We start from the raw sequence: 18,534 nt of genomic DNA, 5'->3' as shown, positions 1-18,534 counted from the left end.
CTCTGCTCCTGAGGATAGGGAAAAAACCAGCCCCTGTGTATTCTGGAAGAAAATTCCCCTTCTCCACCCAGCTCCACGGAGCCAGTAGTCTAAACAGCCCTTCCCCGACTCAGCAGCTCTGTCTATGGCACAGGGTGGGACGTGGAGGGATTGTCAGGGCCTTGACGGGAGAAGACCATCTTAAAGGGTCATGGGCTTCGTCCCGTGCATGGAGAACCCGCTGGCCAGCCCTAAGCTCATGGAGATGGCAGCTGAAGGCGCAGCAGCAGGCCGCAGCCTCCCCAGCCCCGAATCGTGGTGCCTCCCAGGCGTCCTCCACCGGAAAGACTGGAGGCTGGGATGGGAACAGAGACTACTGGGCCTCTCTAGGAGGGGGAAGAAAGGGCTGCCGAGTGGTAGAAGCTTCTGGAAATGTGGACTCAAACTCAATACAAAGAAGTGCTTCTCTCAGAGGGCACTGTCTAAACACTAGCTGACTGCCTGGAAAGAGAGGAGGAGCTCTCTGTCTCGGGATGTATGCAAGCTCAAGGAGGCAGGGAGGGATGTGGGGTGGCTTGCTACGGCGAGCAGGGAGTGGACAGCTCTGTAGGGCGCATCCTTGCCCAGAGCCCCTGGCTTCTGTGAGGGAGGCCTGGGCCGGCCAGGGGCTGAAAATGGGGCTGAAGGACAGGTCCACCTGGGAGGGGATGCAGCTGGGGGGCAGATGTCAGCAGAGGCTGTGGGGCCCTGAGCAGACCCGAGCACTGAGCCAACCTCCTGATCATGGGGGAAACTTGGCCATGTGTCAGTGCTTGGAAAACAGGTTGGAAAATGAGACCAGTTGACAGGTACTGGCCTCACTGTGTCAGGGATGGGCTGGCAGCAAGCAGTGGTGGCTGAGGCAGCCAGCCACGTGACGCACCTCGCCTTGTGCCTCGGGCACCGGAATGTATAGCCAACCAGGTGGCTTCACCCCATGGCTTCCCTGCCCTGGAGCAGTGGGCTGTTGGCCAGAGGTGCGCAGGTCATCGGACAAGAGGAAGGGTCCCTAGAGCATCTCAGCCCCGACGTTCCAGCTGCCTTTAGCAGCAGACCCCAGGGTGCTGGGGGAATCTGACGCCCCAACAGCCAGTCGAAGAAAGCTGAAGTTCAAGTGTTACCTCTCCAGCAAGGAAGAGAAGGCGGATTGGCTTCTGCTGCATCTGACAGGGATTGAAGGCCTTGTTCCCAAAAAGGGGAGCTTTTGAGGGACGGGGGGGTCCCTCCAGCCCCCACTTTCCCCACCCCTGAGGTTCCCCAGTAAGAAAAGGAGATTAAAGGACTCCTCACCACATCCTCTGGTGAGCACCAAATGCAGGCTCCTGGAGAAAAGGCAGGTGGAGAGCGTATGTGTGAGAGAGAGAGGGACAGAGGGAGAGAGGTTTCAGGGGAAGAATTCTGTTAGTTATGGGATGAGAAGCTCTATGGGAGAAGTAAGTGGCAGGGCCTGGCACTGGATCTGGGGGAGAAATGATACAGGGTAATGAGGCCAGGCTGAGGATGGTCTGAGTTCAAGGTTCTCCAGGAGAGGCAAAGTGAGAGGGCTGTCTCTCCCCTCGCTCTCCCCCGCTCCCCCTTCCCGAACCTCTCTCATCTGCTCAAGACTGAGCCGCCAGGCTGGGCTGTTGGTCACCCATCCACCCAGGTGCCTGGGGCTTGCAGCCAGCCCACGCCATCTGTGCCAGCCGGAAGCCCACTCAAAAACAAACCATCTTCACGCAGATGGGAGGAGGGGTAGAGAACAGGAAAGTGGGGGGCGCTTGCAAACGAGATTGGGAAGAGCCTCAAGGCCGCAGGGACCCCAAACTTTGACCTGAGCAATGAGACCCAAAGGGTTCCAGGAACAAGAATGACACCAACTTTCCTTCGGGTGGCTGTCATTCAGCATCCCAGAGGCCCTGGGGACTGGCCTGGCCAAGCACAAGCTGCTGGGGTGGCAGAAGTCTGGAGGGCCCCAGAGCTGCCACTATGGGCCGGACAGACGTGGGCCTGCTACGAGGGTAGTCTTGGGGGGAGTCTAGTGGTCTCTGGTCCTAGCACTGGGTGGATAAGAATGTCAACCTAGGAGCTGCCTGGTGACTGCCAGTTCTGGAACGCTCTCACTCTAGGCCTGTGTCCACATTGAGAGACTATCAGCACAAAAGGATGGAGAAGCTGCCCTGGGACCTTGGCCTCCTCTTCCTGTCGCGTCTGATCCCTATGCTGGGGCAGGGACCACAGCAGCCCAAGGTAGGGGCAGCTGAAGAGCCAGCCCTTGGGAGGGGCAGGTGGCTCCCTGCCCATGGGACACCTAGGCAAGGCTGCCCTCACAGCAGGTCAAACCCTGGACCTCCTGCTTTAGGGCCCCACCCCCATGTCCTGCTGCTCAGGGGCCCTTGGGAGCTCAGAGGACCCCACCCGCTCCCAGGCCACAAGCTCCTGCAAGAGCACGTTTCGCATGCCCAGGACCCGGATCGGATCCCAGCCCACTCCGAGGGCCTGCGAGGGTCTGCGGGTCCGCTTGGAGGCCCGAGGCGCTTGTGCGGGTGCAGACGCAGCCAGGCTGCGTGGGGGAGGCTGTCCCCACCAGGGCGCTCCCGGCCCGGGTGGAGCCTGGGGTGAGCCACCGGGGCGGGGGGGTGGGGGGTGGGGCGGACTGGGCCTCTGGGGGTTTGGGGACTCCCCGCTCGCGCCCTCGCGCTCAGGGTCTCTGGCGATCCAGGCGCACGCGCCCAGCGCAGCGAAGGGTGAACAAGCCGGGGCGCGTGCACGCGGCGCGGGCGAGGCGGGGACGCGCGGCTGCACATGCGCTGGGGGCTCGGCGGCCCCCGGGCGGCGGCGGAGGAAATGGCGGGCGGGACGGCCCCCTCCACGGGGAGACGCTCGGGTCTAGACGGCTTGGCAAGGCCGGCGGGGCTGAGTCACATGCGTCTGGAGCTGGAGGCGCGGGCGCCAGGACTGGAACGTGAACGTGCCCACTCGGGAGGGCCGGCGGCGGGCGGTGGACCTCGCCTTCCCTCTCCCTCGCCCCCAGTCCTCACTCGAGCCCCAGTGTCTGCCCAGACTCTGTCCCATGTCTGAGGCCCCTCCATGCCCACCTGGAGGGGCAGAGGCAACTTCTACAGGGAGTCAAGCAGGGCCCACGTTATTGGCAAGAACCATCTGGAATTTCAGACGGGAAGGAGGATGGAAAAGTGGCTTTCACGTGCCCCTATCCCAGCCATGGCCCTGCTCCCTCGACCCAGCCACATCGGCCACCTGGGACCTTTTTGCCCCCAAACCACTCTTGCTGCTTTCCACCTCCTCCGGCCCACCTTCCACTGGCACCCTCCCCAGGGATGCCCACAGCCCAGCAGCTGAAGGTGCCGGCTTCTCTCCGCTGACCGCCAGGACTTCTAACTACCCACCACTGCATCCCCAGCCATCACTGGGGTTCTGTGTTCCCTTTTCCTCCCTCTTTCTCTGTCTCTGCCTCAGTGTCTCCCCCCGCCCCCCACCTCCGTGGCTTGCTCCCTCAGGAGAGCTAGGTCTCAAGCAAGGAAGCATGACACATGAGTCCGGATCGCCTGATGTATTTAGTTTTCACAAAAGCATCTGCAGGAAAAGTTGTTCAATTGGGACCAGATCCTCTGAGGTTTTAATGACATTCAAACAAGATGGGTTTTCTCTAAGGAAGCAACTGCTGGCAACAGGAAGAGGGCATGGAAAGTTTGGCTTTCTTCTTCTCCAAGTTTGAAGAGGGAAAAAGCCACTGTACCTTTATTTATATACAATAGATGCCCAAACACATGCTGGAGGGACCCTCCCACATACCCCCCCCCCGTGGGTAGACCTGGCATCCATCTGCACATCCGTACACACACACGCACACATACACAGGCTTTGATGTTACTGGGACACATTGTGGAAGGCACAAGAGCAGGCCTGTTCCCTTGCTCTGGGGGTCACCCCAAGGGTGTGTCTTTGGCTGCAGAGCCACTGTTCTGCCCTGGGCCCTGGCAGAAGGCCTGGTACATAGGAGGGGCTCAGTGAACTTGTCAAATGACAGACAGCAGGAGGGCAGGCCTGGCAGCGCAGACCTTGGCCCTGAGCTCCAGATTCATACACGGAACTGCCTTATAGATGTTGCCGCTTGGCTGTCTAATCACCAGCCTCCCACCTGGGAGGTCAGGAGCTGGCCTCCCCAGCTTCTGCCCCAGGCTCACTCCACCCACAGCGTTCTGGCTCCACCCACTTCTCCCACCAGCCCGCCCCACCCTGGGCCAGACACGGTGACCTCTCCCGTGGAGGGTGCAGCTGCCTCCACACTGGCTCCCTCTTTCTGCCCTTGTGCCCCCAACAAGTCTGTGCTCCACCCTGTAGCCCGAGGGACCCTTTTACAATATAAGTCAGATCACAACCTATGGACTGGGAGAAAATATTTGCAAATGATGTGCCCGACAAGGGCTTAATATCCAAAATATACAAGCAGTTCATATAATTCAATAACCAAAAAAACCAACAACCCAATCGAAAAATGGGCAGAAGACCTAAATAGATAGTTCTCCAAAGAAGACATACAGATTGCCAATAGGCACATGAAAAGATGCTCATCATCACTAATTATTAGAGAATAGTAAATCAAAACTGCAATGAGGTACCACCTCACACCAGTCAGAATGGCCATCATCAAAAAGTCTACAAACAGTAAATGCTGGAGAGGGTGTGAAGAAAAGGGAACCCTCCTACACTGTTGGTGGGAATGTAAATTGATGCAGCCACTATGGAGAACAGTATGGAGGCTCCTTAAAAAACTAAAAACAGAACTACCATATGATCCAGCAATCCCACTCCTGGCCATATACTGGAAAAGACAAAAACTCTAATTAGAAAATATACATGCAACCCCCATGTTCATAGCAGCACTATTCACAATAACCAAGACATGCAAACAACCTAAATGCCCATCGACAGAGGAATGGATAAAGAAGATGTGGTACATATATACAATGGAATATTACTCAGCCATAAAAAGGGGTGAAATAGTGCCATTTGCAGTAACCTGGATGTAACTAGAGGTTATCAAACTAAGTGCAGCAAGTCAGACAGAGAAAGACAAATACCATAGGATGTCACTTATATGTGGAATCTAAAATACGACACAAATGAACATATCTATGAAACAGAAACAGACTCACAGACATAGAGAGCAGACTTGTGGTTGCCACTGGGGGGGAGGGGAGGGAGGGAGGGATTGGGAGTTTGGGATTAGCAGCTGCAAACTATTACATATAGGATGGATAAACGACACGATCCTACTGCATAGCACAGGAAACTATATTCAATATCCTGTGATAAACCGTAAGGGAGAAGAATCTGAAGAAAGAAAGAATATATGTACGTATCTGAGTCACTTTGCGGGACAGCAGAAATTTACACAACATCGTAAATCAACTAGACTTCAATACGAATTTTTTTATAGAGTCAGATCATGTGTGACTCCTCTGCTCAGAAGTCCACAGTGGCTCCCTGCTTCCCTCAAGGTCAAAGGCAAAGTCCACCCGCCACCCTTTGATACCCTATCAAGCTGGCCCTCCTGCCCTTCCCCACCCTCACCCCTCACTTAGCCCGCTCTGCCTCACTGGTCTCTTTGCTGGTTCTCAAACTGGGCCAAAGCCTTGCCTGCCTCAAGGCCTTCGCACTGCTGTCCCTCCTTTTTGGAGGGCTCTTTACTGGAGCCCTTTTTGCGTGGCTATCTCCTTTTCACTCACATCTCCACCCAAATGTCACTTTCTCACGGTCCTCATCTGATCCCCTGTCGAAAGTGTTGCTTCCTGCAGTCACCCTGACCAGCCGTTTCCTTCTGATGGGGTCCTCGTGCACCCCACTAGACGGCCAGCTCTGTGAGCACAGGGGAGCTGGCCATGTAGTTCACCATCGTACTGCACGCTGTGCTGGGGAACGGTGCCTGGCCCACCACAGGGGCTCAGGAATGTTCTGTGAGCAAAGAATCCATTCTCCAATCCTCCCTTGACAGGAGGGGAGCTTTCCGCTGTGCAGTTCTCAGGAGGCTTAAGGGACAAAGGGCGTTGCTTTGGCATCCTCCGGGCTGCCAATTGTGAGGGAATGTGTCCTGACTTGTGAGGGTATGTGTGTTCTTGGGGGGCAAGTGTGTGTGGACAGTGGGCCACGTGTAAGGGAAGGACAGGAGGAGAGGGGGCAGGAGTCCCTTCCTAGCCCTCAGAACCCTGCGATTGTGCAGCCAGAAGCAACCGTGATCATCTTATGCAGCTTCTCTAGGCCCCTTCCAGTTCTCAGATTCTAGAACTTTCTAAGCAGCCCATAGCCACCACATTGAGATGGGGAAACTGAGGTCCTGAGCAGGGAGGCTTCCTCCTGACGTCACATGGCCAGGCTGTCCAGGGCAGAGCTGGGAGCCCAAAACCCTTCCAGCAACACCCGGGCTGCATCTCTGGTTCCTGGAAAATCCTGACAACCCTCCCGCCCTGCGCTCCAGACACCAAGCTCAGGGTTAGTGTTGGCCAGGGGCCCTGCCTGTCTCAGCCCAAGTCCACGACCAAGCTCTGTGTGCAGGAGGGGCGGGGCAGGACGGCACCTCTGGTCCTGCTGAGCCCCTGCAAGCTGGCTTTGCTCTGTGCGGGTTCTTTCAAGGTCCCCACGATGGTCAGGCGCCCTGACACTGGACCGAGTAGGTGGCCAGGTGGCCGCGGGGCCCCTGGTGGGGGAAGGGCAGCGAGGACAGGACTCCACAGGACCTGGGGAACTGAGAGCGCTCCAGGCCTCGCCCCTTCCTGCCTAGGTGGGTAGGAGCGGGGGTCCCTCCCTCCTCCAGGCCACTGTGCCAGAGAAACCTGGGAGCAGGCCTCCCCCACCTCCAGCCCTGCTAATGGGAACCAGATGGCAGGATGTTTAGTCAGCGCCTGGGGAGCGGCGCGAACAGGGGAAATGGGTTGGGGGCCAGGATTCCAGAATCCATCCCTAGGCAGGGGGAGGGTCAGAGCCAGGGCTCCCGCCACAGTCCATCTACAGGGTCCCGCATCAGGCTGGGTCCTACCACCTCCTCAAGTGATGCCTGACCAGGAGGCAGGAGGCAGGAGGCCTGGCGTCTGGCATCGGAGTTGGGCGAGCCCTACCCCCTCAGTTCCTTTTGCGCAAGGGGGGAGGGGGGTCGTGCTCGCTCGTCCAGCACATCCTGTGTCACCCACGGGCGCGCAGGCAGACGGTGGCTTCATCCCTGGCGCCCAGGGTGCTTGCTTACAATCCCCAGCCGGGCTCTGTCTCTGGTTTGTGTGCGGCGCGGCCCCAAATTCAGGCCTGAAACCAGAGACCTGGACAGGACAGGGGAGGGGGGTGCCGGCAGACCCTGTGAGTCCCTGCCACACCCCGGCCGCAGTACAGCTGGCGCTGGGGACTCGGGCTGATCCCCGGGCCCACATGGGCAAACGCTGAAGACCCCAACGAAGACCCACTTGCGGGGGACTCTGTGCCCTGCCCCCAGCCCTGTCCTGGGTCTCACACATTCCTCTGTGGCCCCTGACGGTGCCTTGAACCCCAGATGGCCACGGGACCCGCTTTCTCCACGAGCTTTCCTGGCCCTGCTGCTCACTCCCCTCCCCCTCTCCCCTCCACCCAAGCCTTGCCCACAATTAACTCATTTTTTAAGATCGCTTCCAAACATAAGTCAATGCTGGACAGAGCTGTAGGAAAAGCTTCCTCAAGGCTGGCCCCAAAGAGCCATGTGGTGAGACCCGGCCTCTTTGCCAGCCCCCGCCCGCCCTCGGCTCCCACAGCTGGGCCTGGGGCTGGGCCCTCTGAGGGCGGGCCGGGGGGCCTGCGGTCAGACACCCCTTCTTTGCCTCTTGCTGCAGCTCACAGCCCCTGTTCTCAGGCCCCACCCCGACCCACAGGTACCCCTCTGCCTGAGAGGGCACCCATGAGGCATAGGGGCGTCTCGGGCAGCCGTCACACTGAGGCCTGGAACTCTCAGCCAAGAAGTCTGGGGGAACCGGTGAGGTGGCCTCACCCAGGCCACTGCCAGGCCACCCCAAGCCAAGTGTGCCCGAGGAACCCGGCCGCCCCTGGCCCACACACACTCCGCTGTGGGGGGAGGGAGCATGGGAGGTGGCATTCAGGACGTATACCTGCTCACCATTTTACAGAGGAGGAAGTGGACGCCTGGAGGAAGGGAAGCTGCCCAGAGGTGGGCAGGGAGCCAGTGGAAGGAGCAGGGGCTCAACTGCGTCCTCCAGCCCCGTCTGAGGCACAAGGTCTGTGGCCGGGGGGCCCTGGGGCCCCAGGGGCTGGGGTCTACGCTTGCTACCCCCGTGTTCTGTTTCCCCTGGAATTGGAAGGCCTTGGCACCGGTGCCTGTGGTGGAAGCTCACAGGCTTGGCCGGCTCCAGAGGGGCCGGAGTCGCCATTGTCCCGGTGGCCCTGGCACCTGCCCCCTCTCCCGAGGACCCTGGAGGTCCTGGGGCCTGCGGCTTGCTCTCGGGGCCCGGCGCCTCTCCTTTCCCAGCCGCCGAGGAAGGACCTGGCAGCCTGGGGCGGGCAGCCTGCTCTGTGGTGGGCCTCACAGGTCCCCTGTGTGTGGAGACAGAAGCCCCATTCACGGGGGCCACTGGGCCGGCGCCAGTGGAGAAGGAACACAGGCCTCTCAGAAAAGGAGCGAGAGAGCTCGGGTCCAAGAAAAAAATCAATCTCTCTTTCTCCTCAGGTGGGAGCAGGGGACCTTGGGGGGAGTCGGGGGCCAGGCCTGCGGAGGCGTTCGTTGGGGGGAGCCTTCCTGGGGAAGGGCCGGGCTGGGTCCGGGAGGCTCCCAGCACTGTAGCTCAGGGATCCGGACTGTCACTTGCCGCCCCCCTGGTGTCCCATCCTGCCGCGGCCGCCGCTGCCACCCCTCCCAGCCCTTCATCCCCTCCGCCGGCCCGGGCGGCCTGCGCACAGTGGCCATGCAGAGCGCGCTGCTCCCTTTCCTGGCCCTCTGGGCGGGCTGCTGCCCTGGAGGGGCCCTGACCAGGCAGGGGCCGGGCCTGAGAGAGCCCGTGCTGCAGCCAGCCTCCACAGGGCTTCCCACCCTGCGGCCGCTGCTGCCCAGCCCGTCTGGGCCCCCCGACGGTGAGTAGGGGGCACCAGCAGGGAGGCTGGCAGGACGGGACCCTGCCCCGCTAGTGGGACCCCCCGGGGCGGGGGCAGAGGGAAAGCGAGCGGGTCACCCTGAGGCTGCCCACGCGGTGCCCCCCGTGGGTGTTCGGTTCAGGGCCAGGAGGGACCCATGAGCCTCAGGGAATCCTCCCTGGGGGGCGAGGGGGGACTGCAGACTCTGGGAGGCCCTCGCGCTGGTTGCCCAGGGTGGGGGCGGGGGAGGGGAGACAGCCCCCTAGGAGGGGCCACTGCAGCTGGCGCCGGAAGTGAGGGCCCCGCCCAGGGGTGGGGTGGGAGGGGCCGGTGGGGGGACCCAATTCCCCACCTCCTGTAGACGGCAGGCCCCTGGTCAGTGCTGCTTAAGGAGGGGCTCCATGCGGTGGAGGGGAGGCCCAGGGCGGGGAGCCGCCGCCCCTCCTTTGCAGCGGCTGAAAGCCCCTCAGCGTGGCCCCGGGGCTCACCTGGCCCCTAACAACCTGCTCTCGCGGCAGCCACTGGGGCTGTCACCTCCACCAGCGACTCCTTCATCTCCCCAGAGGCTGCCCACCCCTCCCTGCCCAGGAAGAACCCACAGGGAACCGGGGGGTGGGGGCACAGGAACAGGCCCAGCCCCTCTGCCTAGGGCTACTGAAGCTCTCCTGGGCCCACCCTCATGAGTCAAGGACCTGCCGCTGCCTTGTCCCAACAGGCCTGAAGGGTCCCCAGGAGTTCTGAGAGGCAGGCAGGGCGACCCATCCTGCCCTTGACATTGAGCTCTCTCTGCTCCCCCTCTCTCCCGCTCGGGGTCCCCTACTCTGGGATCATGAAAAATCGGGGAGGAGATCAGGGAATCTCTGACACTTGGTGGCCTTGGGGGTCGGTGACAGAAGGCTGAGAGCCCCTGAGGAAAGAAGAGGGCAGAAGTGAGGCCTGGGTGGACAGAAGGAGGGAGGCGGGCCGGCCGACAGCTGATCCCCCGCTCGGGAAGGAGGTGCTGCCTCCCCGCCACATAGCGGTCCAGGCACCCTAGCCCACACCGGCTCCTTCTGCAGGTCGAGTGCGACCCACCCCCGGGAACGGCGGCCCGGACAGGCCTAGTGACGGGCAGCTGGACAGGCCATGGCTGCGGCCCACCTCCAAGGAGGGAGCCCATAGAGCCCCCAAACAGCCCCCAGCCTCGCGCTGGAAGGCCCCCGCCAGACCCAGGCTGGCCCAGAGGAAGGCGACTCCGCCAGCAGCCTGGGGGCAGGAGCAGGGTCACAACCACGGGGCCAGCGCTGTGCAGTCCCATCTCCAGGCCACAGCCGCAGCGGGGCCTGGGGCGGCGAGGCCCCAGGCTGCCGAGCTCAGGCCCTTGCAGGCAACCAGGACCCCCCGAGCCCAAGAGGGGGCAGTGGCTGCCAAGGAGGGCCAGGGCAGGCAGGCAGGGGGCCAGGAAGCCAGGAAAAGGGGCCCAAAGCCTAGGAGGCCCCCCAAAGGTGAGGACCAGCTGGGACCGGCAGCCCCCATATGGGCCCTGCAGGGGGTGAAGTGGCCGAGGCAAGAGCCAACCTCCGCCAATCATACTAACGTCCCCAGCCACTGAGACCCCACCGCGCTCTCAACGTGCCCAAGCTGAGCGGCCCCGTGTGTGGGCAATTGGGGAACCCTCCCAGGGCAGGTCCCCTCCCCCAGCCTCAGGGCCCCGATCTGGGCCTTTTGCCCTTGGTGCCAAGGGAAGGAGGCCCAGTGGCCTGTTGTTCCAGCTCAGCTGGCCAAGTCACCGGCAGGTCCAGGGAGCCCCGGGCAAGCCCCTGCCCCTCGGCGGGCCCCTGTTTCTATGTGGCCAGGCTGGGGCCTCATCTCTCATCCTCCAGGGGCCTCCCAGCAACCCAGCCCTGGAGGCTGGCGTCAAAAGAAAGATCACACCCGAGACCAAGGTGGCAGCGGCAACTCGGAGACCACAGGTCGTGGGCGGAAAAGGCCTGGAAGCAGGCAAGGGCACGGCCATGGGCTTGCAGACCTGGGCGCTATGGAGCAGGCCATGCCCTCCCTGCCGGCCTCCTGCCTCCTGGCCCAGGCGGCCATCGCCTGTGGCAACGTCAAGATGAAACACGTCCCTGCCCTGTCCGACCCCAGCCTGACGACGCTCTACCTGGCAGGTGGGTGTCCCCTCTTCCCTGCACCCACTCCCGTGGCAGGGGTGAGAAGGCCATACACCTTGGTCCCTTGGCCACTGTGGCTGCCACGCCACCGCGCCTGGGGTCGGCCCACCTCCCCTCTGACCTGGGACAGTCAGAAGAGCCAGCTCCTTCAAAGAGTGTGTCACTGCTGCCTCCGGCCCGTGTGGGAGAGGTAGAGTGGCAAAGGGGAGGGGGACAGAGGGGCCCGGAAAATGGCTGCCCCGTGTGCGCACAGAGAATGAAATTGCCGAGATCCCGGCCCACGCGTTCCTGGGAGCGCCCAACCTGGAGTGGCTGGACTTGGACAAGAACAAGCTGGATGCCCTTGGCCTTCACCCCGATGCCTTCAAGGTGCGCGGCAGCCCCTCATCCTGCTGTCCTGGGGGGTGGCGCGGGAAGAGGCCCTGGGCATCCTCTGCCCGCCCCCCCCCTGCCCTACCTGGAGTGGGAACTGTGCAGAAACCCAGCGCCGCGGGCTTTGATGATTTGGGGTAATGCGGCCCATAGCTATAAGCGTGGAGAGCAACACAGATCCTTGGGCCCCACAAGGAAGCAGCACTCCTGGGAGAATCTTAGGGGAGTCCCAGAAACCCCCAGACAGGCCTGGTCCAAGAGGGAACCAGGAAGCCACAGTGCAACCAAATAGGGGGCTCCCTGGGCAGGATGAGCCCAAAGCCATGCCCAGAAGGCCTAGCGCCAGCCAGCAACACCCCAGTCTCCAGCGCCCTCTTCTCCCCCAACCCCCTAGAGTCTGACGCTGCTGAAGCGGCTGAACCTGGATGGGAACTCACTCTCCACGGTGCCGGCCTTGCCTGCCTCCCTGCAGAAGATCAAACTCAACGACAACCTTCTGCAGGGCCTGCAGCGCAGCAGCTTCCGGGGTGCCGGCAGGCCCCAGGGGACAGGGGCCAAAGGGGCTGGGCCTGAGCAGCCACGGAGGCCAAGGGCAGGGGCTGTCCAAGGCAGCCTGGCTGGAGGGCAGACGTGGGAGCGCCAGCCCAGGAAGGCGGCCCCGGCTCCGAGGGCCGGGGGGGTCTCTGGAGCTACGGTGGGCAGCTCCCAGCAGGCCTTCTGAGCTCGGCGGTCAGCTCACCTGCCCCTCTACCCGCCGTCCGCAGGGCTCGGCCAGCTGCTCACACTGGAGGTGGAAGGGAACCGGCTGCACGATGGGAACATCTCCCTCCTGGCCTTCCAACCCCTACGCAGCCTGCTCTACCTGAGGCTGGACCGGAACCAGCTGCGGACCATCCCGCCCGGCCTGCCAGCCTCCCTGCAGGTGAGCTGGGAGCCCCGAGGCCACAAGAGGCAAAGCTGTGGCCGAAAGACTGGAGCGTCTGCCCACGCCAGCCAGGCCGGCGGGTAGAGCTGCCCATGGGGGGGAATTTTGACGATAAACCCACAAGGCCTGAGCACCAAAGGGCCTTTCCTCCACCTGACCTGACCTTCCTGGAGCCCAAAATTGAGCCTCGAGGACTGTCCTGGACCCGCTGGGTGTCCCTGCACACGGCTCATGGCCTCTCTGGGCCGCATGATCCCCCGTGCTTGGCGGTACTCTCTGAGCCTGGGTCCTGTGGGACTCTGAAGAGTCATGACAGGGCTTGCGGGTGTCGCTGGGATCCTTTGCACAGCTGGCCATGGCCCTGAGAGGGGCAGAGACGGAGGGACCCAGTGGAAGGGGGCAGGGGACCCGGCCAGGCTGCCAGCGAGTGGTGGGTGGGGCGCTCACCCCGAGCCCTGGCCCTAGGAGCTGCACTTGGGCACCAACGTCATCGAGGAGGTGCCAGAGGGCACACTGAACTGGCTGGCGCCCCGTGCTTGGATCGATCTCCCGTGAGTGCACTGCCATGCACCCTGGCACCGCCCGAGCTCCGCCCCCATGGGCCGAGCTGTGGAGTCCAGAGAGAGAGGATGCTCCCTAAGGAGGCAGAGAGTCAGGAGGGAAGGCCGAGAGGGCTGAGGGAGGGCGCTGTTGCTCAGGCCTGGTCTCTGGTGGGTCACCTGGGTCACCTGCCTCCCTGCCCAGGGCTCAGGGTGGCCTGGGCCCTCAGCCACACCTGCTCCTCCAAGATTTCCCTCTGTCCCTCCCACCCGACAGAATCCCCAAGACCACAGAAACCCCCTCCCCTGCCCATGCCTGGAGGTGCCGTGGGCCCAGATGGAGGGGCAGCCTGGGTGGTGGGAAGTCGCATGGGCAGGAAGGGGCATGGAAGAGATGGCAGCCATGGGAAGAAGGCATGTGAGTTTCCCAGGGCAGCCATAACAAAGTACCACAGAGTGGGTGGCTTCAAACAACAGAGATTTATGGTCTCACAGTTCTGGAGGTCAGAGGTCCAAAATCAAGGTGTGGCAGGGCCGTGCTCCCTCTGCAGGCTCTAGGGGAGGGTCCTTCCTGCCTCTTCCAGCTTCTGGGGGCTCCAGGTGCCGCTTGGCTTGTGGCCACATCCCTCCAGTCTCTGCATTTGTCTTCACGTGGCTTCTCCTCTGTGTCTGTGTCTCTCCTCTTCCATCTCTTATAAGGACACCTATCATTGCATTGCCCGTCCTAAACCAGGATGATTTCATCTCAAGATCCTTCACTTACATCTACAAAGACCTTTTTGCCAAATAAGGCCACATTCACAGGTTCTGGGTAGACATATCTTTGGGGGGCCACTATTCACCCCACTACAGGAAGAAGGGTCCAGGATGAGTCCCCATGTTCTCATTTGGGCTGCTGAGTCGGGTCGCTGGCAGGAAGGGCCCAGGAGGAGACAGGGCCCTTACAGGCACTGCCTAAGGAGTCAGGATGTGACCCCGGGAGCAGCTGAAGGGCTGGGGAAGTACAATCCATGGGATCTGAAGACCACCGAGGCAGGGCAGGGGTGGGGGACTGGGGGGAGGCAGGGGTTGACAGTCCAACCTGCCATTCCAGAGACTGGAGCCTCCCACCCTGCGTCCTCGTGTTCCAGGAAAAAGTTACCAGGACGTTTGGGTTTAATTATTCCTCTTTCCTCTCCGCCTCTTGCCAAGGGGGCAAAGGAAAGCAGACAGCCTAGGGAGGGGCCGCCCAGCCGTGTTCCACTCACGCCGCGGGGCCTGGGCAGGGGGCTGGCGGCCACCCAGCTTTTCTCCAGCTGGTAGACGGGGAGCAGGCTGGTGGCTCGGCAGGCTTGGGAGGCACCGGAGCCCCCGCCCCCATGGACTGAGGATGGCTCCCATCCCAAGGCCAAAGGGCTGACCCCACCCACAGGGGCTGGGGGATATCACTGAGAGAAGTCACTTTCCTTGCTCGGACCCGTTCTAGAAGCATCACCACCCTCTGCTCCTGATTTCCCACCAGGGAGTGACCTGGGCTCACTGCCTGCCTCCCCGATCCCTCAGGGTTCCCTGGCCCTGACCCCTCGGAGCCTTATTTTTCTGCGGTGAGCTAGGTAGGACCCCTCAGACCCCTTTTCCCAGCCTCAGCGGACAGAGGGGAGCACAGCAGCCAGACGGGGCCTGGCCCTTGCCAGCTGTTGGGAGCCTTGGTGGCAGCTGCCATCTGGGGGCAAATCCTCACTGTCCCCTTGGGCTGTGGTCTCTGCCGGGTGCCACTAGCTACCCCCACCCCGACCCCTGGGCCCGCGGGAAGCTGGAGGCCTTGGACTTGTCGTACAACCGGCTGGTGCACGTGCCCTCCTTCTTGCCCCGGGGCCTCCGCTGCCTGACACTGCACCACAACCGCATCGAGCGCCCGGCTACGTGTTCGCGCACATGAAGCCGGGCCTGGAGGTCCTGCATCTTTCCCACAATAGCCCGCGTGAGGACGGCATCCACGGCGTGTCCTTCCTGGGCCTGCAAGCCTCCCTGGTCGAGCTGCTCCTGGACCACAACCAGCTGCAGGCCGTCCCACAGGGCCTCCTGGGCCTCAGGGCCCTGCAGGTGCTGAGCCTGAGCCACAACAAGATCAGATAGGGCCGATGGCCTGTGGCCATCCTGCTGTCCCCCCCACCCCACCCGCATCCCTACCGCCAGCCCAGGAGGAAGCTTGGCTAAGGCCCGGAGGCCCAGCCTGGTAGGTTGGCCAGGTGCTCTGGCCTGTGGGCTTGTCACCCAAGGGCCTCAGAGGCTGAGGGCGGGACTGTGGGGGGCATCCTTCACCGCCCCCAACTCCCCATCTTGGTCGCCGTGACTGGAGGCTGTAGCCGCTGGCAGGCCCGGGCAGCCAAGGTGGACAGCAGAATCTGGGCAGGGGGTGGGCGGGCGGAGGTTGGGAGGGCTCTGGCCCAGAGCAGCAAGGGCCGAGCCCCGAGTGGGCAGGTGGCAGGTGGTGGCAGCGACCCGCCTGACCCTCCACCCTGGGTCTGGTGTCTGTGCCTTGGTCTCACCACCCCCTTGCTGTCGGGCTCCTCTTTCTCTCCTCTCACCTGAGGCCTGACTCTCCTTTCTGGGGTCTCTTCTCCTCTGCCCCGCCCTGCTACCCCCACTCCACAGGCACGTGCCCCTGAATTCCATCTGTGACACACGCGTGGCCCAGGACTCCAACCTCATCTCCACGCACCTGGAGAACAACCTTATAGACCGGCGTCGCAGCCCACCCACCACGTTCTCCTGCATCCGGGCCTACCACAGCGTGGTCCTCCAGCCCCAGCAGGGGGAGGGGGAGTCCGCCTAGCCCCACCAGCCTTCCCCACCCCCTGCTCTTTTGGGACTGGGTGGGTGGCGGGGCATCTTTGCACCACTGGGAGAAAGATCTAGAAGACCCTGCTGCTTCAGATGCACCCATGTCCCATTGACTGCTGAGGCCCCTTAACTTAGTAAATGACCCAGCCTGGCATGGTGCTGGTTTGGACTTGCACATAATAAATGCATCTCATTCAAGCCCGCTTGCCTCCACCAGCCTCCCTCCCTCCTGGATCTAAGCCGCCTGTGCACGCTGGCACTCCGTTGTGCATGGAGCCCCCAGAGCCCACATCCTGGACACTGCTTTGTCAGCAGAGGGTTAAGAGGGCCTGGTTCTAGAAGTTTCTCCGAGAGCCTCCCCACCCCTACCCACCCTGGCCAGGGTTCTGAAGTCCCAGCGTCACCACCCTCTTGTCCAGGACGCATCCCTGTCCCAGGAGTGGACGCACACAGGGTGTCACCACCCCCTGACTGGAGTCGCTGACTGTCTGCTGAGCCCTAAAGACAGGACCCATCAACCGTGCTGGGTGGGGACGCAGGAGCTGCGGAGCCCCCTGAGGCCCCTGGAACAGTTGCCCTGCCTGTGTGAGGGGCCCCCAGGAACGGGGCGTGGTCAGTGTGTCAGCCTCGGCAGCTGTCACCGCGCCCAGTGCTGGGGAGGGAGAAGGATGGTGGTACGGGGGTGAGAAAGACAGCCGAGTGACAGGCGTGGAGGATGCGGCGATCAGGATGGGCCCCGGCCTTCAGTGCTGCTGGATGTGGCGCAGTGAAGGAAGCAGGGCCCCACGTGCCCGCTGCCGAGACCTTGCCCCGCCAGCACCTTGGGCTGGGGTCTGGGCCTGGGAACCGTGAGTCTCGCTTCAGTCCCATTCTGTAGCCAGTCCCCCCCCCACCCCCCTCCGTGAGTTCTCAGCAGAGAAAAGGCCAGACTCTGGAAGGGGGCGGGGAGAGGCCTGGGAAGCTGGTGGAGTGTTTGCTTTGGACTCATCCCTGCATTCCTTCTCCTCCGGGGCCTGGGCCCACAGATATGGCACTTCCTGTTTGGACTGGGTCAGAGGTCAGCAGCCCTTGAGGCACTGGCCCTGAAGGAGAGGGCCCACTGCTTTCCCAGCTCCCACGACCCCTCCTCCCCAGCATGGCTGCCTGGCCCCGGGCCCCCCCTGCTCCAGGGCAGTCAGCCCCCAGCCCCCTCCCTGCACTCAGGGGTCAGGCCCCCACCGGGAGGCACAGGAAGCTCAGGCTGGGCGACCCCACCCCCCGCCGCTCGCACTTCCCTACTGAGCAGGCCCTCTGGGTTAATTCCACTGCAGGTGGGGAGCTCTCAGCCCTTGCAGCTGCTGGCAGGTGGGCAGACAACTCCTCAAGAGGGCCGAGAGGTCAGGGCCGGGGGTGCCAGCAGCGCCTCCAGTCCTAGCGGGGAGGTGGCAGTGGCAGCATGCCCCGGGTGGGGGGCTGGTCAGCAGTGCAGCCAGTGACATCCCCGGACAGACCTCCAGCCAGGGGAGAAGGTGCGGCGCAGCCGAGACTGGTCGTGGTGGTGGGACAAAGCCCACCCTGTCCCCTCTGCCCACTGGTACCTGCATGGCGGTGGTGGCGTGCTCCTCAGGGCTGGCACTGGCCCCATCGGAGGGTCCAGCGGTGGGTGCGGCCCAGTCAGTAACCCAGAAGCACTGAGCATTGCAGGCTTCCTTGTGGTGATAGTTGTGATGGTGGTGACAACAGGGTAGGGGTGACTAGGTTCAGGTGGCAAAAAGCGAGGCACTCATCCGTCCCTGGACCGAGACGGAGGTCCTCAGACCGTGGGGGTAGGGGTGAGGGTAAGAACACTGGGGACAGTGGGAGCCAGAAGCGGGTCACCGAGGCTAACGAGGGCCCCCTCCCCGGCACAATCCCGGAGTCCCGTCCATTGACCACCAAGTTCTTCTCCAGCCCGCCTACTCCTCGCCTCCAGCGCTCCTGCCCAAGGGCCCGCCGCCCACTCCTTCGAGAGGCTCCCTGCACAGCCGGTTCGAAGCCTTCCTCCCGCCTCATACCCCACGTCGTGGCCTGCAGGAGAAACAAGCCCAGGGAGGAGCGGAAGAGAGCGAGGGAGGCAAAGGACGTGTCAGGCACGGTGTACTCCGGGCCCGGGCCTCCTCCCGGCCCCCTCTCTGTGAGCAGTGCCACCATGACGGGCATGCGGGGCCAGTCCAGAAACCGCCTGGCCCCCCGGCCCTGCACGTGCTCCCCCTCATGGCCCCCACCAGAGCCTCCTGGCCCTGCTGCTGGGGGCTAGCCTCCCCCAGGGGAAGACCACGGGGCCCCGCGCTTCACAGAGTCCCTGCGTCTTGCTGGCTTCACAGGAGGCCCACAGATGCCTCCCTGTGGCACAGCCCCCGGTCCAGCTTCCCTCGTCTGGCCACACCCAGAGCGTGCCTCTCTAAAGATAGCTAGACACAGGCCGGGCCTCCACGGAGCCCCCTTCGAGCCCTGAAATTACAGCCCTGGCGGCCCGGGATACAGAGCCGCTGTGTGATTATGTCCTCAGGGGAAGGTCAAAAAAAGCTCTGGCATAGAGAGTGCCAGCTTTCACCGGCCACGCCTCGGCCATCAGCGCTGGTAAACTTCCAGA

General features: G+C 62.7%; 1 protein-coding gene across 1 annotated transcript; it reads left to right on the top strand.

Annotated features, from left to right (window-relative positions):
* The first annotated feature begins 8,948 nt into the window (after positions 1-8,948).
* LOC111170593 (extracellular matrix protein 2-like) lies at positions 8,949-15,915 on the top strand. The gene is given in 10 exon segments (XM_089903839.1): positions 8,949-9,114; positions 10,173-10,598; positions 10,977-11,261; positions 11,518-11,633; positions 12,031-12,163; positions 12,401-12,558; positions 13,027-13,116; positions 14,893-14,989; positions 14,992-15,213; positions 15,737-15,915. Coding segments are annotated over 10 exon segments (1,872 nt in total).
* Positions 15,916-18,534: the final 2,619 nt, after the last annotated feature.

Source organism: Delphinapterus leucas, chromosome X (genome assembly GCF_059928025.1).
Source record: "Delphinapterus leucas isolate spDelLeu-1000000601 "Yukka" chromosome X, BTC_Dleu_Yukka2, whole genome shotgun sequence".
Taxonomy (NCBI): Eukaryota; Metazoa; Chordata; class Mammalia; order Artiodactyla; family Monodontidae; genus Delphinapterus; species Delphinapterus leucas.
This window is presented reverse-complemented; position numbering and strand designations above follow the sequence as displayed.